The 24,970-nt window shown below is 43.6% G+C and overlaps 1 protein-coding gene across 1 annotated transcript in view; it reads left to right on the forward strand.

Annotated features, from left to right (window-relative positions):
• Positions 1–24,970, forward strand: part of HMCN2 (hemicentin 2) — a 345,628-nt gene that overhangs the window by 302,075 nt on the left and 18,583 nt on the right. The window contains 15 exon segments of the mRNA XM_040325278.1: positions 1,028–1,164; positions 1,744–1,885; positions 1,968–2,112; positions 2,200–2,327; positions 4,255–4,425; positions 4,512–4,682; positions 5,835–5,984; positions 7,715–7,852; positions 8,441–8,562; positions 11,682–11,919; positions 15,710–15,769; positions 15,893–16,012; positions 18,252–18,386; positions 20,630–20,743; positions 23,226–23,351. Coding sequence (XP_040181212.1) covers positions 1,028–1,164; positions 1,744–1,885; positions 1,968–2,112; positions 2,200–2,327; positions 4,255–4,425; positions 4,512–4,682; positions 5,835–5,984; positions 7,715–7,852; positions 8,441–8,562; positions 11,682–11,919; positions 15,710–15,769; positions 15,893–16,012; positions 18,252–18,386; positions 20,630–20,743; positions 23,226–23,351 — 2,097 coding nt within the window.

The following is a 24,970-nucleotide window of genomic DNA, read 5'->3' on the forward strand; positions in this document are numbered from 1 at the left end:
ATTTTGGCCATTGTACATCCCCAAAAACATGTATTCTTACTAATAAAGATGCTCGTCTGGTAAAAAAGAACGATGGCTTCACGATTGCTGCTGCAGTTCTTTCCCGCCGCACGGCTTCTCCTCATGCTCCTATTCACGTCAGCCAGCGCTGATATTTTTTTTTTGGCAGTGTGTATCAGCCTCTTTGATTGGCTAGGAAGCTAGCACGTGACCTCTGAGCGCTCACGCCCACTCAGACACGTCACCGCTAGCACAAAGAAGTGTGGGAAATGTAGTTTGTAGGTGCGGTGTACGATTTCATTATTTTTTAGATGACATTTCTACAGTCTCACGGCGTGCCGTGCCAGGAGCGGCACACGTGCCACGCGTTCGCCATCACTGCCCTATCACCTATTACATGCAGTACGTGGGATACACCCACGTATTCATCCGCAGGTTTGTAAATATACTGTAGGTGTCAGGCAGAATTTCACTCAACGTGTTTCTCAGAAAATGTTTTGATCTGCTTCCTCAGGAGTGCATAAATCAATACTGTATCAGCAAATGAAGGACTGGTCACTCACCCATAGCAAAGACTGGGGGTAGGTCTCTGGTTAGCCAGGTGGAAAAAGCCAGGAGCAGACCACATGACAGATATTCATACAATGATTATATGGTGTCAATGTATTGCATCTTACTCGTTAAATAGCTACTCAGGCTAAAAGTGACATAAGCAGTAGGTCTGGACTGGCAAGTAGGGTTGCCAACTCATCCCTTTAAACCCGAACACATTAATTACACAGGTTCTGTGGCTAAATTAAAGTGAATTTAATTTCCACCTTAATCAGCCACAGAACCTGTGTAATTTATATGTGTTCGGGTTTAAAGGGAAGAGGTGGCAACCCCACTGGCAAGCCTCCATATAGCGCTTCAGTTTCCCATGGCAAACTTGTATTCCATCTGTCATCCAAGTTGTGCAGATAAATATTGGTGTATGGATACAAATCAAACGGTAGTATAAATTTAACTCATCCTTTGCATTTTCCAGTTCCTCCCAGTGTAATTGGATCCAGTGAACCTCGCTCAGTATCTGTGTCCATTGGTGGACAGATAGTTCTGGAATGCAGAGTGGAAGGAGATCCAGCTCCAGCCATTCAGTGGTTCAGAGGAGAAACACATCTTCAGGTACTTAGAACATCTTAGAAGCCCACATTTGACATTGTAAGGCAGCAAAAGTAAAATCATTACTAAATTGTTAAATAATGATTGTACAAACCCAATTTTAACCCAACCCTTTTTAAGGTTGTATAAAGCAAGGAAGGAGTTATAACCCCTTTCTTTCAGGTATGTCTTTCTAATAACTTCATATGTGGTGGACCAGAAAGGAAGTAAAGGAAATCTCTAAAGATGGGATGGAAGGCTTTAAACTTATATCATTTTTGTATTGCTTTCTGCCTCCCTATTGGTATCCCCAACAACCTCCACAATCTTACTACATTTGAAAGGACTCACTCCGAGGATCCTCCAAAAGTTGCACCGCCTCAGGCCTGCCCACCACCAGCAAGATCTAGCGCTACCGCAGAAATACACTTCAAAGTTATCATATGTTTGTAATGATGATCCATTTATGAAACTATAAAATTTAAATATAAATAGGATAATTCTGTGACATAGTTGAATTAGGGAATCTGGAAACCTAATATATAATATGAGTAGAGCACAAAATTCTGTTCTTAGTTATTTTTTAATTTGCATTTTTTACAGACCGACAGGAGAGTCCAAGTTTTGTCTAAGGGCCGATATATACAGATCCACAGCCTGCAGGCCTCAGATAGTGGGGAATACACCTGCATTGCCATAAATCCAATTGGCCAGACCAGCCTGACGTTTATTGTAGAGATACAAAGTAAGTAAACAGAAAGTATTAGTTAGCTGTGATGCTTATTATTTCCTGGTGTCTGGTGATCACACGATATCCTGTATTATAGTTGCACCTTCAATCATGCCTGGACCCTCAGTAGTCAGCACATCGGTTAACCAAACTGCGGTTTTGCCTTGCTGGGCAGAAGGGCATCCAAAACCAGCTACAACATGGAGGAAAGATGGCACTCAGCTCTCTGTGGAAATGTCCAGGTATTGTTTTAATTCTAGTGTGCATACCTGTTTTCCTTTTTAATTAAAAATAAAAAAGTTAATTGAGTGGCATTTCACTTTTTCTAGGCTGGAGTTCCTCAATGATGGATCCCTTAGCATTCCACAAGTTCTCCTGCAGGATTCTGGATACTACCTCTGTACAGTCACAAACTCTGCTGGAATGGCTCGGCGTGGTGTCGAGCTTAGGGTTTTTGGTAAGCCCTGATATTTATCTAGTAAAACTGATACTTAGGGCCAGATTCACAAAAGAGATACGACGGCGTATCTCCTGATACGCCGTCGTATCTCTGTGTTAGGGCCGTCCTAACTATGCAACTGATTCATAGAATCAGTTACGCATAGCTAGCCCTAAGATCCGACAGGTGTAATTGAATTACACTGTCGGATCTTAAGGATGCAATTCTAGGCCGGCCGCTAGGTGGCGAGGCCATTGCGGTCGGCGTAGAATATGCAAATGAATAGTTACGGCAATTCCCGAACGTCCTCGCTGCCCGTCGATCTAACTTTACGTAGTTTCCGTCGAGTTACGCCGCGTAAAATTAGGGCTGAGCCCTAGTTGTCCTAAGCCATGTTAAGTATGGCCGTCGTTCCCGCGTCGAAATGTAAAAAACAACGTCGTTTGCGTAAGTCGTCCGTGAATGGCGCTGGACGCCATTTACGTTAACGTCTAAACAAATGACGTCGGTGTGACGTCATTTAGCGCAATGCACATCGGGTAATTTACCCGACGGAGCATGCGCAGTACGTTCGGCGCGGGAACGCGCCTAATTTAAATGGTGCCCGCCCCATTTGAATTGGGCAGGGTTGCGCCGAGCGCATTTACGTTACACCGCCGCAAGTTTACAGGTAAGAGTTCTGAGAATCAGGCACTTACGCTGTAAACCTGCGGCGGTGTAACGTAAATCACATACGTTACGCTGCCGAGGAGCAACGTAATTCTATGTGAATCTGGCCCTAAGTTCTTTACACTATGGTTGAACCGGCCCAAAAGCTTTTGGATACAAAGGGAAAACTGTTATGCCCCGTATACACGTGCAGGATTTCCGTCGGGAAAGCCGAGAACTTGCTCAGTCAGTCTTTCCCCCTACACATGACCGGTTTTCCCGACATAAAAACTGCGATGGAGCTTTGGTCGGGAATCCCGGCCGTGTGTATGCTTCATTGTCGTTTTTCCCATCGGAAAACTGCCAAAAAACACTGGGTAAAAGTCCGCCGGTTTTCCCGGCAGGAAAAAAGAGAGCTGGTTCTCTTTTTTTTTTTTTCAGCGTTTTTTTGGCATTTTTTCCATCCGAAAAATTGCGAGGAGCATACACACGGCCGGGATTCCCGGCCAAAGGCTCTCATAATAATGGTAATAAAATACAAGGTATTATTGCATAAAAAATGTCATTGGCAACATGCTCAACACCAGCAAATAGACCTACATGATAAGTGTACGTCTATATACGTCTGTATTATATGGAAACGGCATAATAAATGATGATCAATGAGTAAGTAGAGTTCCGTAAAGATGTAGCTGTAGCATCAGATAGAGCTCTACGCGTTTCGTGTATATGTCCACTCGTCAGGAGCAGACGCAACAAAATTCCTAGAAGATATTAAGTAATTTTGTATATTAATGAACCAACACCAATAAATAAAATAAAAGGGGATACATTTAGATAGTCAACCAGCTACACTCACCAACTCAGACAGTGAGTGCAAAGGGTCTCGTTGCAGTTTTCCCGTGGGAAAACTGGCCGTATGTACGAGGCTTTAGGTTTTTATTGCTGCAGTCCAATCCATACAGCTCCATACCCTAACCACCCTGTTGAATGGAGCACACCTATCAGTGATACCATATGATGAATGAACCTCAAAAGTCCAAAAATGTATTGATGATCAATTGCATAAGGTGCAATGAAATAAAGTGCAAATAACAAGCATATTCACCAATGTATTGGGGCCATGTTGGACCTTTTTCTTAAGGTGATAGACATGTTATTTACTGAGTGAAGAAATATATCTTCTAATAATGAAAGGAAACAAACACTTCTTAATTATTTTTTTTTGTAAATGTGTTTTTAGCATTACTGTACTGACCAGTATAAAGTGTGGTGCTAATTTGATTTGTCTTGATAGTTAATGGTGGCTTCTCAGAGTGGCAGGAGTGGAGTCCATGTACCAGAACATGTGGCCAGGGAGTACAGGAAAGAATCCGGTTATGTAACAACCCCCCTCCCGCAAATGGGGGAAGACCATGCATGGGCAGGGATGTGGATGTGAGAGCATGCAACTTACCACAATGCCCAGGTAATGTTTTTACTTGCTAAAACTGTTTAACTGCAGGGAACATTGGTATTGTTATCATTGATTCCTTTTGCATTCTTCTTCCTTAGTGGATGGAGGATGGACAGGCTGGAGCAGCTGGTCACAGTGTTCAGTAACCTGTGGTGAAGGAAGCCGCAAACGCACTCGTTCCTGCTTCTCTCCTCCTCCCCAAAATGGTGGCAGAACCTGTGTTGGGAAGGACACAGAGGCAGAGCCATGTCAGCTACCCCAATGTCGAGGTAAGTCCTCCATAGTCAAAGGTTTTTTATTTTGGAGAAATATGTGACTGATGACCACCTTTGCCTTTGTTTGGGGTTCACATGATTAGGAAATTCTACTCAAGGTCCAATCATCCGCCCAATATTTAGCACTCTGGCTTTAAACTGATATCTTTTAGATAGACTTGGCAACGTTTTGGATAGACTTGGCAAAATTAGATACTTCTGTAATGCCGCGTACACACGATCGGAAATTCCGACAAGAAAACCGTGGATTTTTTTCCGACTGAATTTTGGCTCAAACTTGTGTTGCATACACACGGTCACACAAAATTTTGACCGTCAAGAAAGCGATGACATACAACAGCACGACGAGCCGAGAAAAATGAAGTTCAATGATTCCGAGCATGTGTAGGATTGATTCCGAGCATGTGTAGGATTTTTGCGCTTCGGAATTGTATACAGACAATTGGAATTTCCGACAAGAACTTTTCCCGTCTGAAAATTTGAGAACCAGAAAAAGTCAGATGGGGCCTACACACGGTCGGAATTTCCGACCAAAAGCTCACATCGAACTTTTCTTGACGGAAATTCCGATCGTCTGTACGCGGCATAAGAGTCTCATTGCTGTCTTTGACCCTGTAAGAAAGGGTTCATACCAGTTTTTTTTCTTGTGACTTTAGAATGATAAAATGAAGAGAGAGGGTGTTACTGGGACAGGAAGATAAAGATAGAAATAAATACCTGATCTTGTCTTGGCCATTGGTGTCAGTCTGATCAGTTAAATGACTGTTCCAGTTCTCTAAAATTTAATTTGCAGTTATTTGACGTTTGGAAAATTCTAGTAAACCAATTGGTGTTTAAAGCAGTCGATCAATTTTGAAAATGTTGTTTACATTTTACAAATAAAGGTTTAACTCTGGAAGTGATCAGATTGATACAGGTAAACTATGTTTATGTTGCATCGAATGATTGCTACATCCTTCTGATTGATTGGGAACAAATTGAGTAGTCAAGCCAATGAAAAATCGATGTGTGTATGGCCAATATCAGATTAATAAACATTTATATCTGATTGTAGAGGGTAAATTCACATTTGAGTATTTGTACTTGTGAAGGCTTCATGCTTTGGCATACATTTAATGGTTTGTAAAAATATTTCTTTTGTCCAAGCGGTTGCCACTCGTGTACGGGCCAGCCTCATTGGCATTATTAATGATCAGGATTTCGGACTATCTTCGCTCAGTGCCAATATGACGGAGAACAGCCGTTCTGGGACTACCACAATTACTAGCACCATTGAAAACATCCCTCCTTCTATAGGTATGTGCAGACCTCATTTCATGTTGTGTGATGGCTTCACCAAGGGCTTCATCAGCATAGCGTGCAAATGTCACAACTATGACCTTTGATGTACTTGTCTTTAAAGTATAGTTCTTGTAATTTAAATGGCTTTTTTTTTTGCAAATGATTATTATGTATTTTCATATCTACAGTATATAGGTCTAAAGCTTTGGGCTCCTTTTAAAAAGTTTTCTTGTATCTGCTCAGCTATTGTTAAAAGTCTGATGTCTACAGAGCTCCATAGCTCAAGTTCAGATATGCACAGGAGAGACTGAGCAGTGACTCCTCCCACTTCACTCAGACCAGGTTCACACTTGTGCAATCTCAGACATCACATGTAATTCGCACCACAGATGCCGCTGACATGTGCAGTGCGAGTTCAGCCATACAGTTATATGGCTAACAGTAACCTCACATTGGATTCGCAGAAAAAAAGGTGCAGAGACTTTTTATTCCCCTGCACTGGAATCGCACTTTGTGCTACGCCGCCCTACCTTAGTGAGGCAGGTTCTGTATTCAGAAAGAACCTGTGCCTTAAGTTACGGCGGCGTAGCATATGTGGTCCGGCGTAAACCCGCGTAATACAAATTATCCAGGCAGTGGGCGTGTTGTATGTAAATGAATGGTGACCCCACGTAAATGACTTTTTTTACTAACGGCGTTAGTCCGTGGACGTATATCACAGTGCGCATGCTCCAAATTACGCCGCAAAGCCTCATTGGTTTCGACGTGAACGTAACTTACGCAAAGCCCTATTCGCGAACGACTTACGCAAACAACGCAAAATTCAACGCTGGCCCGACGTCCATACTTAACATTGGCTACGCCTCATATAGCAGGCCAGCGTAAATATGCAACTAAGATACGACGGCGTAAGAGACTTATGTCAGTCGTATCTTAGCCAAATTTCGGTGTATCTTGCTTTCTGAATACAGAAAGAAGAGTCGCCGGCGCATCCTAGAATTTACGCGGTGTATCAATAGATACGCCAACGTAAATTCTTTCTGAATCCGGGCCAATGTATTTTTTTTTTTACGCTTCTAAATGCAAACGTATCTAAACGTGGCATGTAAATGCGGCAAAACGGACGTTTTAAACGTGGGTTACGATCTGTCAAGTTAAATCATTCAGGAGAGGTTGTAAAATTGTCCTGCGTACATTAAGCCTTAGAATCAGCCTCTTGCATTCTTTATACAGCATGGTAGAGGGAGAAGCAGCACAAAAAGAAAGCAGAGTGACAAGAAGATTGGCATATAAGTCTGCTGCTTCTCATTCATTATCCAATAACAGCCTGGGGGAGGGACAAACCTGTAAGTATTCCTAAATTGCAGCAGAGAAAAAACAGGTCTCCTGCCCTACCTTTCAGGGCTGTGCTGTATGGCAGTGGTGTGTATATCTGAGAACTGGATGGACAGAAATACAAATCCTTTGACATGTAAAGCATCTTCTCCCTTATGTGCATTTCATCTGTGTATTTAGCTGTTTGCTTGGAGTTCAGCTTTAATATAAGTTCTACATGTGGAGTGGTAATTGTGAATATTAGGGTAAATTCAATAAGCTATAGCAATCATTATTGCCATAATGACCCTTGTTGACAACCAATGTTAGGTGAAAACAGTCACATGGCAAAAAATCCAGATTATGGTTAATATCACATGTATTAACGCTTGGTGAATTAAACCCATTGTGTGTCTTGCTTTCCCTGACAGGTCCCTTGATGAGAGTGCTGGTGTCTATGATTGCCCCCCTTTACTGGTCTGGAGCTTTCCCCCATGATGGCACTACCAATGGTTTCTCCCTGACTAAGGGCGTCTTCCGCAAAGAGTCTCAGGTGGAGTTTGCAACAGGTGAGACAAAATTGTCAAGTACCAAATAGCAGCAATTAATACTAACCAATCCAAATGATTCATTCTCTGATCTGATTTAGCAAACTCTAGCCCTGTACACACGCTCGGTTTTCCCGGTGGTAAAAAGTCCGCTGTGAAAACCGAGGGGAAAGCCGAGAACCCGGCAGGAAAACTGCCATGAGAGCTTTGGCTGGGAATCCCCGGGCGCGTGTATGCTCCATCGGCACTGCCTCGCAGTCTTTCCCATAGGAAAGTATTAGTAAATCTGGCGGGAAAAAAACGTAAGGGAATACGGACGGGAAAAGAGAGAGCAGGTCCTTTATTTTCCCCGACGGTATTCCCGGCTGTTTTCCTGTCGGGAAAACTGCGAGGAGGCATACATACACGTCCGGTTTTCCCAGCCAAAAGCTTGCTTTGTAGTTTTCCTGGCAGGAAAACCGGTCGTGTGTACGGGGCTTCACTTTGCACAAGCTGGAGAGATGAAGGCATCATAAATAACTGAATAATGATTACATCTATAACTAACAGTACTTAGCCCTATAGACAGCAAATATTCCCCTCATTTTCTAAGATGTGTTTGTTTTTCAGGTCAGCAGCTGCGTATCACACATATCGCTCGAGGCCTGGATGCTGACGGCACCCTTTGGTTTGACATCGTGATTAATGGATTTGTACCAGACACTGTGGTGTCTTCTGATGTCATTGTCCAGGTATGAGTTATATCCCCAGTTGCATCCAAAGTATAAGGACACACTTAGCTCACTGTGCATGGATGCTAGAGAAAGAAGGAGCTGGTGCTGATGCAAGCGGTAAGGTAGGGCTAGTGTTGAACTCTATCCTTGCACTGTTGTACAGGCTTTTCTCCTGTCCTGAAATTGCTTGCCGATTTCACTGCACACTGTGAGCTTGTCTATGGACACACAGAGCCGGCTCGGGAGTGAGAACGCACATCCCCTGCTGATTTTGTACATTTGCCCACTGACAAAGAAATGATCAGTCTATATATAATTTTAATGGTAGGTTTATTTTAACAGTGGGCTAGATTCAGCAAGCATTTACGGCGGCGTATCTCCAGATACGCCGCCGTAATTTCAAATCTGCGTCGGCGTATCGTTACGCCGATTCGCCAAGGCAGACACGTCCAAAAAATAGGCTTCCTCCTCCGATGTAACTTGAATGCGGCGGCGTATAATTGTGTGCATTCTCACGCTGGCCACTAGGGGCGCTTCCGTTGTTTTCGGCGTAGAGTATGCACATTACCTAGTTACGCCGATTCACCCGGCGGTAGTTTTTTACGTCGTTTGCGTAAGGCTTTTTCGGCGTAACGTTGCTCCTGCTTCTATGAAGCGCATGCAATGTTAAGTATGGACGTCGTTCCCGCTTCGAAATTTGAATTTTTTACGTAGTTTGCGTAAGTCGTTCGCGAATAGGGCGCAATGCACATATGTACAATGCTTGGGAGCAATGCACATATGTACACGGACGCCGCATGCGCCGTTCGGAAAACATGTCAATCACGTCAGGTCATCACACATTAGCATAAAACACGCCCCCCCCTTCCACATTTGAATTACGCGGGCTTACGCCGGCCCCATTTACACTACGCCGCCGTAAGTTAGGAGGCAAGTGCTTTGTGAATACAGCACTTGCCTCTCAAACTTACGGCGGCGTAGCGTAAATACGATACGCTGCGCCGCCGTACGAATGGGCGCAGCTACGTGAATCTAGCCCACTGAGAAACAGAATAACAAAACAAAAAAAACAACAGAAAAATACATTTAAAAAAAGTTATAAATTGATTTGCATTTTAATGAGTGAAATAAATATTTGACCCCTTTGCAAAACATGACTTAGTACTTGGTGGCAAAACCCTTGTTGGCAATCACACAGGTCAGACATTTCTTGTAGTTGGCCACCAGGTTTGCACACATCTCAGGAGGGATTTTGTCCCACTCCTCTTTGCAGATCCTCTCCAAGTCATTAAGGTTTTGAGGCTGATGTTTGGTAACTCAAACCTTCAGCTTCCTCCACATATTTTCTATGGGATTAAAGTCTGGAGACTGGCTAGGCCACTCCAGGACCTAAATTTGTTTTATTCTTCAGCCACTCCTTTGTTGCCATGGCCTTGTGTTTTGGGTCATTGTCATGCTGGAATACCCATCCACGACCCATTTTCAATGCCCTGGCTGAGTAAAAAAGTTTCTCACTCAAGATTTGACAGTACATGGCCCCGTTCATTATCCCTTTGATGCAGTGAAGTTGTCCGGTCCCCTTAGCAGAAAAACACTCCCAAAGCATAATGTTTCCACCTCCATCTTTGACGGCGGGGATGGTGTTCTTGGGGTCATAGCTAGCATTCTTCACCCAAACAGAGCAAGTTGAGTTGATGCCAAAAAGCTTGATTTTGGTCTCATCTGACCACAACACTTTCACCCAGTTCTCCTCTGGATCATTCAGATGTTGATTAGCAAACTTCAGGTGGGCCTATACATGTGCTTTCTTGACCAGGGAGACCTTGCGGGCATTGCAGGATTGTAGTCCTTCACTGCGCAGTGTGTTACCAATTGTTTTTGTTTTTTGACCTTGAGATCAAAAAAAATAATAATCTTGTTATGTGTGGTTCTGGGCAGATTCCATACCGTTCTCCTGATCATTGAAACTCCACTAGGTGAGATCTTCCATGGAGCCCCAGACCGAGGGAGATTGACAGTTATTTTGTGTTTCTTCCATTTGCAAATAATCACACCAATCATTATCACCCTCTCACCAAGCTGCTTGGCGATGGTCTTGTAGCCCATGCCAGCCTTGTGTAGGTCCCTGAAATGCTTGGACAGCTCTTTGGTCTTGGCCATGGTGGAGAGATTGGAATTTGATTGATTGCTTCTGTGGACCGGTGTCTTTTATACAGGTAAGAAGCTGAGATTAGGAGCACTCCTTTTTAATGCCTCATACACGGCCGGACTTTCCGAGAAAAAAAGTCAGACAGGCTTTTTTCCTAGGAAAGTCCGGCCGTGTGTAGCCTCCATCTGACTTTTTTTTCGGAAGTCCGACGGACCTTAGATAGAGAACCTGTTCTCTTTCTTTCCAGTGAACTCACGGCTGACTTTTGCGCAGTCAAATGTCAGACCGTGTGTACAAGGCATAAGAGAGTGCTCCTACTCTCAGCTTGTTACCTTTATAGAGGACACCTGGGAGCCAGAAATCTTGGTGATTGATAGGGCATCAAATACTTATTTCACTCATTAAAATGCAAATCAATTTATAACTTTTTTTAAATGCGTTTTTTTCTGGATATTTTTGTTATTCTGTCTCTCACTGTTAAAATAAACCTACCATTAAAATGATAGACTGATAATTTCTTTGTCAGTGGGCAAACCTACAAAATTAGCAGGGGATCAAATACTTTTCCTCGCTGTATGACATGATAAACAAATTGAAAGTTTAAATTGGAAGTCACAGAGAAGGGGTAGTTTGAAATAATTCCTGTCTGCAACTATGGCAATGTTTGTTGTGTGCACTACAACTACATGGGTGGGGGAAAAAGTTTTAACAGCCTGCAAAGTTCATAAATATATCAGGGGGTTTACAAACCACAGGCTTCAGAAATGCTCCATTTGTCAGATAGCTCTGGTAAAGAATTTACTTCCCCGAAAAATACGAAGGAGACACCATGATCATAGTATTACTTTTTTCCCCTTGAAGTTGTAATCTAATGATATGTGGTCTGATTTTATACTGCACAGCCAGTGCCTATTTTATATCTCCATGTGTAGAAAAGTATACAACACCTTTGCCTCTAATCACTTTCATGTGAATTTATCATGTTCAGGAGTTCAGTGAGACGTACGTACAGACTGGAGGAGGACATATAAATGCTTGGTCATCGCCTACTTTCACCACTGGTGCAAGTTACCTAACATTGCGCTGTAACCACACCGTGGAGTACAATTCTACGCTAGGACGTCAACCCAAGCCTACCCAACGAGTGCACATTAGTGCCATCCGATCCTCGTACATTCCTGACTCAGAGGAGCTTCACTTCCAGCTGACGGCCTCCCTCCAAGCAGGTATCACAGCACAGTTCTTTTTTTTACTATAAGGTGTTGAATTGTTGTTTTGTTTTTGAAAATCATGAAAATGTTTGTTTAACCAGCAGGACGAGCTCCACCTAATACATAAGATTTACTAGTTTAAAGCTGATACTGACCAGAACTACGGTTAAGTTTTTAGAACTTTCCTCAAAGAGTTCTGTAGTTTGCTGCCCAATACGAAGTCCTGCTTGTAAGCAAAAGGAACCTCCAAAGTGCATCCAAAATACAGTATTTGCATAAGATTCAAAAAAGCCCAGCAGCGACAGCTCATTTTCTGTTTTCTCTAACTGAAGTATGATGTACGATCTTTTGAATAAACTGTAAGGCCTCGTACACACGGTCGGACAAAACCGATGAGAATGGACCGAGGTTCAGTTTCATCGGTCCAAACCGACCGTGTGTATAGCCCATCTGTCTATTGTCCTTCGGTCCAAAATTTTAAAACATCAGTTTTTGGAACAATGGTGTGTACGCACATTAGACCATCAGGCCACTTCAGCGGTGAACCGATGGAAATGGCCCGTCGGACCATTCTCATCGGTTTGGAACGACCGTGTGTACGGGGCCTTAGTTACATCAGTATGTTACTTTTAGGTACCTGAAAGGGCAATTTTAGCATGGAACTTTTCAGTGCCCAGAAAGAATGTATATTTCTCTGTGAATCCCTGTGGCTCTCCCAGCTATTATTTATTCTTGACACTTCATCAATACATTAGCAATTAAACTGCCAATCAGCCCAACACTTAAAGTGGTTGTAAACCTAAGACATGAAATATGAACAAAGCATATCCCCTCTATAGTGTGTACTTGTCTCAATCCAAAGCTCTAAAACCTAGTACACACACACACGGGCCCAATGTCAGATGGCATCAGACCGTTCAATAGAAACCGGCCGACATTCAACCCCTGTGTACTGCAGCCGGTCCGACAGAAGCCGGACATTTGGCCTGGCTTTGTCGAAGGGGTGTGACTAAAAAGGTCTGCCAATCGGCACCCGATCATAATTAGTACAGCGACTCCGACCTGAACTGTCAGGTTATTTTTTGTTCAGCCCGCTGGGTTGAACGGAAAAAATAATTGTAGTGTGTGCGAGGCTTAAGTGTTATTTCTGTCTCCTTCCTCTATTAGCATGAAAAAAGTTTTCCTGACCCCAAGAGAAAAATGGTGGCAGGGGAAGGAGCTCCAGCTGATTGACAGTCTCAGCTCTGTTCCTGTGTGCTGTGTCACTTCCCTCCAATCAGCTCTCCTCACTTAGTAACTTCAGCTCCCCACCCCCTGCTTTTCAGAGCTGAGAGATCCTGTGTAAATTCTGCACTTTGAATGGATGTAGGGAAAAGATGGATGTAAATAAACAAGTACAACTTATAGTGCCTTAAAAAAGTATATGCCGTATTTATCGGGGTATTGCGCGCTCCGGCATATAGCGCGCACCCCTAAAGTGGACCCGCATTCCTGTAAAAAAAAAACATTTTAGTACTTAGTTTTGGTGTCTTGCGCGGCGTCCATCGGCGGCCTCGTCGGGTCCGGCGTCCGTCTGCGGCTTCGGTGGTGTCCTCCCCGCTCGAACCCCGCTTCCCACGCCGAGTTTGAACCACTGCGCCGGCATATACCGAGCGCAGTACACTCGGGTATAGTCGGGCAGGCTCGGCTCCTCTCGCGGTCACGTCCTGTACGTCCAGGACGTGACCGCGAGAGGAGCCGAGCCTGCCCGACTATACCCGAGTGTACTGCGCTCGGTATATGCCGGCGCAGTGGTTCAAACTCGTTGCGGGAAACGGGTATCGGCGTATATCGCGCACCCACGATTTTTCCCTGAATTTCAGGGCAAAAAAGTGCGCGGTATACGCCGATAAATACGGTATACCTTGAAATTTTCCACATTTTGTCATGTTACAACCAAAGACGTCAAAGTATTTTATTGGAATTTTATGTAATAGGCCAACACAAAGTGGCACATAGTTGTGAAGTGGAAGGAAAATGATAAATGTTTTTCAATTTTATTGGTGTCTCTATTCCCTCTGGGAAGACCAATCTCTTCTATTCGTACTAGTGACCATTGTCACCAGAGCAGAAAGTAATAGGAAATCAGAACGGTTGTTACCAGAACAGGAATAGATGGGAAAACTTATGCCTCGTACACACCATAGGAATTTCTGATGAAAAAAGTCTGATGGAATTTTTTCATCAGAAATTCCTATGGTGTGTGGGCCCCATAGGATTTTTTTCCATCTGAGTTTGGAAATAGAACATGTTTTATTTTTTTCTGATGGAAGAAAATCTTATGGGAAATTCTGATCGTCTGTGTGGAACTCCAACGGAGAAAAAAAACCTACGCATGCTCAGAATCAAGTCGAAGCAAGCTCGGAAGCATTGAACTTCATTTTTCTTGGCTCGTCGTAGTGTTTTACGTCACCGCATTTTAGGACGGTCGGAATTTCGTCTGACAGTGTGTATGCAAGACTGATGGAAGACAGCTTGAACGGAATTCTGACAGAAAATTCCATCAGATTTTAGCCCATAGGAAATTCCTATCGTGTGTACAGGGCATTATTCCGGTGACAACTGTCTAGGAGGGAATAGACATTTGCGAGGTTCCCTCCTATTTCGTATTGTATTCTCTAGTGATTTAGGCCCCAGAATGCATACTGTATATGATCTAGGCCATTAGGTAGATTCAGAAAGAGTTAGGCCGGCTTACCAGTAGATAAGCCGACCTAACTCAGAATCTACGCCGACTTATGTTTAAGTGTATGCTCAAACAGAGATACGCTTAAACATATCTAAGATACGACGGCTTGCGCCGTCCTATCTTAGATTGCAATATTTTGGATGGCCGCTAGGTGGCGCTTCCATTGCGGTCGGCGTAGAATATGTAAATGAGGCGATACGCTGATTCACGAACATACGTCCGGCCGACGCAGTACTTTTACGCCGTTTACGTAAGAGATAGGCCACGTAAAGTTAGAGCTAGGCCCTAGTGGAATAGTAATGTCAAGTATGGCCGCCGTTCCCGCATTGAAATTAGAATTTTTTACGCCGTTTGCGTAAGTCGTCTGTGAATCGGGATTTACGTCCACGTCGAAATCAATAGGCCCGTACTTAGCCGCAATGCACACTGGGAAATGTAGGCGCCCGGCGCATGCGCAGTTTGGAAAAAAACCGTAAAAACCGCGAGGTCAAGCGCCATTAACATAAAACACGCCCCCCTCAAACACATTTGAATTAGGCGCCCTTACGCCCGCCGATTCAGGCAATGCCGACGTAACTTAGCAGGCAAGTACATTGTGAATCATGTACTTGCCTCTCTAACTTACGGTGGCGTAGCTTAAATTCCTTAAGCTACGCCGCCGCAAAGTTACGCGAGCGTACCTGAATCTACCTAACTGTGTTCTGTCCTGAGCTAGTCCTATAAATGGGATGCTCAATGAAAAACTCACAATTCAATAGGCCTGCAAAACCTTTGTCTGCTTTTTGGATTCACTGTCTACTAGAAGCTTATTTATTCCATAGCGTTGTAGGGCCTCTACCAGGAAACAAAACCTGCATTAGGTAGCACATTAAACCATTTTAGAGTCTCTTCAGCAACAAATGTTCCCTTCCTTAGATGCTTGCTAGGATCTGCTGAAAAGTAATCCTGTAACATTCATACAGCTGCAGATCACAATTAGGAAAAAATGTTCACCTAACTTGAAATTCTCCTCATTTGTGGCCATTTTTATACTGACCGGAATTGGGAGTTATACATTTAAGTGTTTTCTATCACCAGGCTTGAATGGAGGAGCGTGTCCTCTGGGCTTCATACAGTCTGCAGACTCGTACTGTACAGGTGAGTGTATAAGAACCAGTAATGTGTCTACATCAGCATTTCTGGAGACTGCTGGTGTGGGTAGACACAGGTCGTAGGGATAAAGTTGGCACATCCTAACCTCCATGTGTGTATCTCTCCTAGATGTGGACGAGTGTGAGATCCACAGGCCATGTTCCCACACCTGTCATAACAACATGGGCAGTTACTCCTGTTCCTGCCCAGCAGGGTATACCTTGGCAATGGATAACCGCAACTGCAGAGGTAAGGACTGTGATCAATGCTGTATCTACACTGTTCTCCTGGGCTCCAGGCACACATAATAACCCCAATCAATGCTGTTATTCATTCATTTCTTTTTAAATAAATCTAGCATAATTCTTTTTTTTTTAATCAGAAAAAAGTTTATTGTACAACAATAAAAAATTCAGTTACATATACATACACAGGCAGATCAACAATGATTGCAGTTACAGGGGGAAAGCATCAGGATTAGGGTTGTCCCGATACCGGTATCGGGACCGATACCAGTATCGGTATCGGGACCGATACCGAGTATTTGCGGGAGTACTTGTACTCCCGCAAATACCCCCGATGCCTAAATAGAATACTTGCCCCCCCGCCGCATATCGCAAATCCGCCGCTACCGCGTTAATCACCGTGCGGCGAACATTACAGGCACCTTTAGTTTGAATAGCTGTTTTGCTCGCCGCGCCGTGTATAGACACTCCCCCTTGGACGGATCTGTCCAATCCTGAGCAAGGGGGAGTGTCCTTTACACTGCGTGGCAGGGAAAACAGCTATTCAAACGAAAGCTGCCTGTAATGTTCGCCGCACGGTGATTAACGTGGCGGCATCATCATTAGGTATAGGGGACATGGATGCATATGTTTGGGGACATGGCTGGATATATGTGGGGGGACATGGCTGCAATATGTTTGGGGACATGGCTGGATATATGTGGGGGGACATGGCTGCAATATGTGGGGGGACATGGCTGGATATATGTGGGGGGACATGGCTGCAATATGTGGGGGGACATGGCTGGATATATGTGGGGGGACATGGCTGCATATATGGGGGACATGGCTGCAATATGTGGGGGGACATGGCTGCAATATGTGGGGGGACATGGCTGGATATATGTGGGGGGACATGGCTGCATATATGTGGGGGACATGGCTGCATATATGTGGGGGACATGGCTGCATATATGTGGGGGACATGGCTGCATATATGTGGGGGACATGGCTGCATTTGTGGGGGACATGGCTGCATTTGTGGGGGGACATGGCTGCATTTGGGGACACATTTAAAAAAAAGTATCGGTATTCGATATCGGCGAGTACATAAAAAAAAAGTATCGGTACTTGTACTCGGTCCTAAAAAAGTGGTATCGGGACAACCCTAATCAGGATACAACTATACACTGGTATAAAGTAACTTTCCAATCAGTACTCATACATAGTGGAAAAACGGATCACAAAGTCGCCATTAAAGCATAGAGGAAAAGATGTTGTATCATAAAGCACTGCGCATTATAGATCATAATCTAATAGGTGGGATCTGACTGTGTTCCGTAGTATCAACCAGTAACCTCAACAAGTAGAAGACTCAAACAAACTAAAAGAAGAGAGAAAAAGAATAAAAAGAAAGAGTTAAAAATGAAAAGAAAAAGGGTATTAATGCCGTAGCCCGCCAGTGTAGTCACATCTACAACATAACTCCGCGGAGGAGTATCGCACAAACCTAGCATAATTGACTGTCTCAATACATACTTCCCAACTTTTTAAGATCAGAATGAGGGACACCTATTAGTTATGTATGTAGGCATAGGAAACACCCCCTGCCACACCCCCTTAAAAGAGAATTATACAAAAATATGATTAGTTAAACCCACAAGTGCCTTTTTTTTTTTTTTTTACCATTACTATTCCTTTATACTGGCTTTTGACATTTACAAATGCAACGATTTAGAAATAGCACTGGGAAACACTTTCTGAAAGATAAAAAGTGCATTTTATGTACAATATATGGGTCAGACCAAAATGAGACACAAATGAGGAGGAAAGAGGGACATTGCTCCAAATCAGGAACAGTCCCTGAAAATCAGGGACAGTTGGGAGCTATGTCTATATTAACCTCCTGTAACCCCCTGCACAGCAGCTCTCAGACTGGTACAAGGAAGCCCAGCACTAGTGGCTGCAGGAGAAGTGAGCAGAGTAATGACACATTGGTGCTGCTGCTCCTTTGTTGTCTAGTCAGAATTCTTGACCAAGTGATGCTGCTGTTATAGTCGAGGTCAAGAAACTTACTGTGCTTACTAAAGCACAACACTTGCTGAACAGAATTACAAATCCTTTGGCAGGTAAAACGGGTCACATTCAGTATATGCATTTCTACTTTGTGTATTCCTGGGATTCAGTTTTTAGTGTGGTGATAATAGTTTCATAGCAAAATGAAGACTCCCAATCATCCCCTTCTTTCCAACCATTTACTACAGACCTTGATGAATGTAAAATGGCCACCCATCAGTGTCCATCGGGACAAGAATGTATCAACATGCCTGGAACATACCGATGCCACCTGCGCTGCGGACCTGGGTTCCGACCCAACGCAGAGGGAACAGCCTGCGAAGGTAATAAAAAGATGTCGGTCCCTACTAGGATTATGTTATTTTACCATTTTCCTCCTGCTGAACCTAGTAGCTGCATTTTTTTTCCCCAAATAACTTTTTATTGAAAGTTTCATCGTTTTACAAGCAATAAAATAAAAAGAAAACACAAAACAATCTAAAATAATATATGCCTTATAATGGTGTACAATGGAATTCATATATTTCCACAGTAATGACAAATTGAGAATCCGTATCTGTACAAAGGCACAAAATTAACAATAAATTAATGAATCAGTAAAACATAAAGTTCAGAAAGAGAGTATCTTTACTCATGATATCCATTGACACTCTGAGGAGCATCAGATATATGCCCATTATACATCACAAAGGATGGTAAACGTGGGAGCCATACTACTGCTAAGACCTTATCTAAAGAATAAACATATTTCTCAAAAAAATGTGCCTAACCACTGTGTGTCGCTGCCACCCATATCCACCACTACAGCATCGCAGACCATGTCAAATTTAATTTAACCATCAATTCGGTTAACATTGTAGTATCTACAAGGACACCTAAGCCAATGGGGCTAGACCTGGAATCTGCAATCAAGAGTCCCGTAGTTTGTTGAACTTAAAAGGAGTGCCTAAAGATACGCCTTTCTTTAAGCAGGGTAGAGTGAACCTCCATTCACCACTTGACCAATTTAATTCATACTTTTGTCTAGCCTTGTTTCCTCCTGGTCGATTTTGATCCAGTGGAGAAATGAAATTCCTCAAGCAAGCAGGTCTTTCACAGGGCCTCTGCCCATTCCAGATTCCTGCAGAAGATTCGATCAGGCTCAACTGGTTGACGTTATTAGGCCAATGATGTCATGAGCATCCCAGCACCTTCATTGTACATCAGCTGCAGGTCAGGGAATCTCCGTCCTCAAGCAGTTCATTGGCCCATGAACGACAGTCAGCTGACTTCTGGATTCAGAGGTTCAGACAAGCACAAACTCGTCCCTAAAATAGAACAGTAGAGACCCAGGGCTAGATTCAGGTAGCCGGGCGCATTGTTACGGCGGCGCAGCGTATCGTATTTACGCTACGCCGCCGTAAATCAGAGAGGCAAGTGCTGTATTCACAAAGCACTTGCCTCCTAAGTTACGGCGGCGTAGCGTAAATGGGGCCGGCGTAAGCGCGCCTAATTCAAATGAGTATGAGGGGGGCGTGTTTTATGTAAATGGGTGGTGACCCGACGTGATTGACGTTTTTTACGAACGGCGCATGTGCCGTCCGTGTACATATCCCAGTGAACGACTTACGCAAACGACATAAAAAATTAAACGCGGGAACGACATCCATACTTAACATTGCGTACGCCTCATAGAAGCAGGAGCAACGTTACGCCGGAAAAGCCTTACGCAAACGACGTAAAAAAATTCCGCCAAGCGCACGTACGTTTGTGAATCAGCGTATCTAGGTCATTTGCATATTCTACGCCGAAAACTACGGAAGCGCCACCTAGCGGCCAGCGTTAATATGCACCCTAAGATACGACGGTGTAAGAGACTTACGCCAGTCGGATCTTAGGCTAATTTTGGCGTATCTTGCTTTCTGAATACAGAAAGAAGATACGCCGGCGCAGCTTTAAATTACGTGGCGTATCTGTAGATACGCCGGCGTAAATCAATGCTGAATCTAGCCCCCAGAGTACATAGGCAGCTAAACCTTTGGCCCCATCCCCTCCAACCTCCTAACCCCCTCCATATTGGTCTTTTAATGTAAATCGATAGGTGGAGATGGGTGAAGCAAGGCCAAGCTAGATGTCCTAAAAGAAAAGTCCACATTTGCCTGTAACTTCACCTGCTGAAAACTTTGGAATTACAGATGGGTTCATCATGGAAGCCTTTATTCAAGGTTACCTGTTCTTATACATTGATTCTTCATGTGCTCAGTAGGAATTTTTCAAACTTGTGACAGGTTCACTTTAACCCAGTCACATTTTTTACCAGGTTAATCTTAACTGTTTTGTTGGGGAAAAAAAAGAATTTAAATGCTGAATGGCTGAAACTCTGATTAAACACATTTATGAGTTCAACCTTTTTTTTTCCTTCAGTGTGTTTAGTATGACTCTATATACTTTCCATTGCTGTGCTTTCTCTCGGAACACCTATCTTGCTGTGGAAATCTCATATTGTGGATGTACCTTGTACATATGTGCACTGATGAGCAATGTGGTAATCCACATAGTAATTCACCTTGGTGTTCTTGACTTCTAGATGTTGATGAATGTTCCCAGTCCTTTCCATGCCAGCAGAGGTGTCTCAATACCATTGGCTCTTATAGGTGTGCATGTGATCCAGGATTTGAGCTTAAAGGCACACGTTGTATAGGTTAGTAATCTTCATTGCATGCACTGTTTATGTTGTAAGCTACTGTTGCTGCCCTTATGGGTGTTTGGAGCGCGCAAATTCTAGTGCAGCTCTACGTAGAAACCAACCAGCTTACCGGTTTTAATGTCAAATGTTAATTGATCAAGCTGAAGTTAGAAGCTGATTGGCTACCGTGCACCACTGCACTAGATTCTGAGTGCACCAGTTTTAGTCCCCCCAGTATGTCACTTGCATTTTTCTCCATTAAACTTTTGCCAAAATACTATTTTTTTGCACTGAAACTTCTTTGTAAGGAAAATCACCTTCTAGGAGACTAAAGGGATTTTAGCAAACTTCATTGCAGCTTCTATTCTTTAGGTGCTGAAATGAGCCAAATCTTTCAAAATGAGCACAGTCTACCTTTTCATTAGTCACATTATTAAAGGGGTTGTAAAGGTTTGTTTTTTATTTTCTAAATAGGTTCCTTTAAGCTAGTGTATTGTTGGTTCACTTACCTTTTCCTTCCATTTCCCTTCTAAATGTTTTATTTTTCTTTGTCTCAGTAAGCTTGCCCCCATCATCCGAGCCAGTCTGGCTGGGGATTAGTCAGCGTGCTCGCCCCCTCCCTTCACAGCGTCTCCCTGCAGGGATTTAGTCCCAAGGGAGGGGGCGAGCACGCTGACTAACCCCCAGCCAGAACGGCTCGGATGATGGGGGCAAGCTTACTGGGGAGAAACAGGAAGTGAGAAATTCAGACAAAGAAACACAATTTTTAGAAGGGAAACGGATTAGTTGTCGGAAAATTTGAAATCTAGCTCTCAAATTTTTGTTGTTAGAAATTCCGACAGTAAATGTCTGATGGAGCCTACACACGGTCGGAAATTTCCGACAACGCGCTCCCATCGAACATTTGTTGTCGGAAATTCCAAGCCTGTGTACGCGGCATAACGTGTACCTTTTTGACAGAAGTAAATCAATCAGTCAGCTTCTGTCGAGCAAAGACTCTCACACATGGATCAAAATTCGTCTGATCCCTACTGAACCCACCAAATATTGATCAGTGTATAGCTAGTTTAATAAAGGTGCAAAGGGTGCTATGTAACATGCAACAAGTTTGCCTAATGCCGCGTACACACGATCATTTTTCGGCATGAAAAAAAAACTTTGTTTTTTAAAAACGACAAAAAAAAGAATTCGAACATGCTGCATTTTTTAACGTCGTTTTAAAAAATTTAGTTTTTCGGGTATAAAATGATCGTGTGTGGGCTAAAACAATATTTTAAACCCGTGCATGCTCAGAAGCAAGTTATGAGACGGGAGCGCTTGTTCTGGTAAAACTACTGTTCATAATGGAGTAAGCACATTCATCACGCTGTAACAGACAGAAAAGCGCCAATCGTCTTTTACTAACACGGAATCAGCTAAAGCAGCCCAAAGGTGAATGGAACTTCCCCTTTAAAGTGCCTTCGTACGTGTTGTACGTCACCGCGCTTTGCTAGATCATTTTTTAAAAACGATGGTGTGTGGGCAACGTCGTTTTTAATGATGAAGTTGGAAAAACGTTGTTTTTTGGACATGCTGAAAAATTACATTTTCTTTCATGCTGAAAAATGATCGTGTGTACGCGACATCAAGCTTCTACCAAGCTCTATGTTGACTTTGTCAAAGGCAGTGAACCCTTTGTTTTAAAATGAACCCCTAATCCTGATGTAAACCTTCAATCCAACCCTATAAACTCTAAGAGATTGATTAAATCCCCTAAAGTCTAGTACACACGGGCCGAATGTCGGGCAGCATTGACCGGCTCAATAGAAACCGGTGTTCTGTCAAATAGTGACCTCTATCGAAAAATGCCCGCTCGGGTCTGCGCCCCTAATTTCCCGATCAGCTGTTGTGACGGCGCATGCACAGTGCGTCAGGTTTCAGCCAGAACTGGAAGTGAGGGAAAATTTCCTTCCACAGGGGCACAATTATGCTGCGTACACACGGTCAGAATTTCCAACAACAAATGTTCGATGTGAGCTTGTTGTCAATTTCCAACAACAAAAATTTGAGAACTGGTTCTCAAATTTTCCGACAACAAAAGTATGTCGGAAAATCCGACTGTGTGTACACAATTCAACGCACAAAAATTCTACGCATGCTCGGAATCAATGCGACGCATGCTTGGAATAATTGAACTTCACTTTTCTCGGCTCGTCTTAGTATTGTACGTCACCGCGTTCTTGACGTTCTCAATTTCCGACAGAATTTGTGTGACCGTGTGTATGCAAGACAAGTTTGAGCCAACATCCGTCGGGAAAAAAATCCACGGTTTTGATGTGGGAATGTCCGATCGTTTGTTAGGAGCATTAGAGGTTCTAATCCTTCCCCACTCTAACCAGATTTATTTTTCATGGTTTTGGATAGAGTTGATCTTTAATGTGATAAATTGATACGATTCATAAGTTAATAGTTGTGTGTTTGAGAATGTATGTTGGTGACTTTTTGTTTTTACCCACAGATATTAATGAGTGCCTAAGAGGAATTTGCCAGCCCCAGCAGCAGTGTAAGAACACCCTTGGAAGTTACCAGTGTGTAGACAATTGTCCGGGGGGTACCATTCGCTCAGAGTCTGGAGGCTGCAATGGTGAGTACAGCTATGAAGTATCTATATTCTGCTCGAAATAACACTGCCTTCTGAATAACACTTCTTCATGGAGAACGTTGTCTTGTTGGGGATCAGGAAATTACCCAAACTGCGACAAGGCAAAAATTATATATTAAAGGACAACCTCATTCAAAGCTGGCATTGCAATTTTGGGTTGGTCCTGGCAAGGTGAATCACATACTACCTATCTATATCTCATATGGACTCCAGCCTGTAGAAGAATTTCATGTTTTGCTCCAGCTATTACAAGGCAAGATATGTGATGCTTCTCTCATGGATACTCAATAATGGAATATAAATGTTACAGCTGTAGCAATTCAGCTGTAATAAGATTTTAAAATATACATCAAGCCACAAACAGTTTTTTTTTATTTATTTAACCACTTAAGCCCCGGGCCATTTTGCAGCTAAATGCCCAGGCCAGGTTTCTTTATCGTTACATCACGGGACACAGAGCGGCATTCATTACTATATGGGTTATATGGAGTACCTTCAGGTGATAGACACTGGCAATCTCAAACAGGAAGTGCCCCTCCCTATATAACCCCCTCCCATAGGAGGAGTACCTCAGTTTTTACGCCAGTGTCTTAGGTGTTGGTCATGGTTTAGCTTGCCTCCGCATCCTTGGGATTAGGTGAGCTAACCGGTTCTGTCCAAAAAAGCCTCAGCGCTAAAGTGGTCAGTAACCGGACCCCAAACCCTTGGGGTATAGCCCATAATGCTTTTCTTTTTAGAGAGCTGGACCCTGGGCCCAGAACTTAGAAACATTTGGGGGCCTAATGTTTTCTGTTGCCAGAGTGCTATATGGGCCCAGGACAGTGGATCCTTCATAGGAACCCAGGGCCTGAAGGTCTAGACATCCCCACCGAGATGGGGGAAGATTGGGCCTCTTGCTTGGCAAAGTCCTGCGGCATGGAGCAGGTAAGTGAGGGGAAAACTTGCGGAACTTGGTTCTTAGCAGGTTTTTTCTGGGGGGGTCACAGGGGACATGCCAAAAGTTATGCACTGCATCTGGCAAACTAGTCACATATCATAAAGATAGGATGGCTCTATATGTATTATTCCCCATAAGATGTGACCTCCCTTGTAGTGTTGGAAAAGCATTGAGTGGGGCCTGTGTGATATAAAAGTATATGTGTGTGTCAGAGAGCTGTGCTTACCTGCAAGCCTCCAGGCGATGCTCCATTCAGTCTTCCTCCTCAGAGCCTGCAAAGCAGGCAAAACGCTGACCTCCTCGTGGTTCCAGGCTGCAGGCTGCAGTTTGCTGGAGCAGAGAGGTCCCTTCCTCCCAACCCCCCCCCCCCTGTCGGGAGGGGCATTTCCTGTTTGAGATTGCTGGGGGGCAAGGGCGGGTCAGTGGCTTAAGGAAGGGGCGGCCCTTCCTTGGTTGTTCCATACAGCTCATTCAATACTTTGGAACTGGGGAGGAAAGACCAGAGCGGCAGCACGGGGCGCCGAGGACACACAGTGGCCAGAAAGAATATTGCAGTCTTCAGAAGACTGTTTTCAAGCCTAGGAATAGGCTGTTTCTTTTCCATCTCATAGTTTTTCTTGCAATACTACTCAGGGGGACAGAATGTTTTTTCTTTCCTAGATTT

Source organism: Rana temporaria, chromosome 9, assembly GCF_905171775.1.
Source record: "Rana temporaria chromosome 9, aRanTem1.1, whole genome shotgun sequence".
In the NCBI taxonomy this organism is placed as follows: Eukaryota; Metazoa; Chordata; class Amphibia; order Anura; family Ranidae; genus Rana; species Rana temporaria.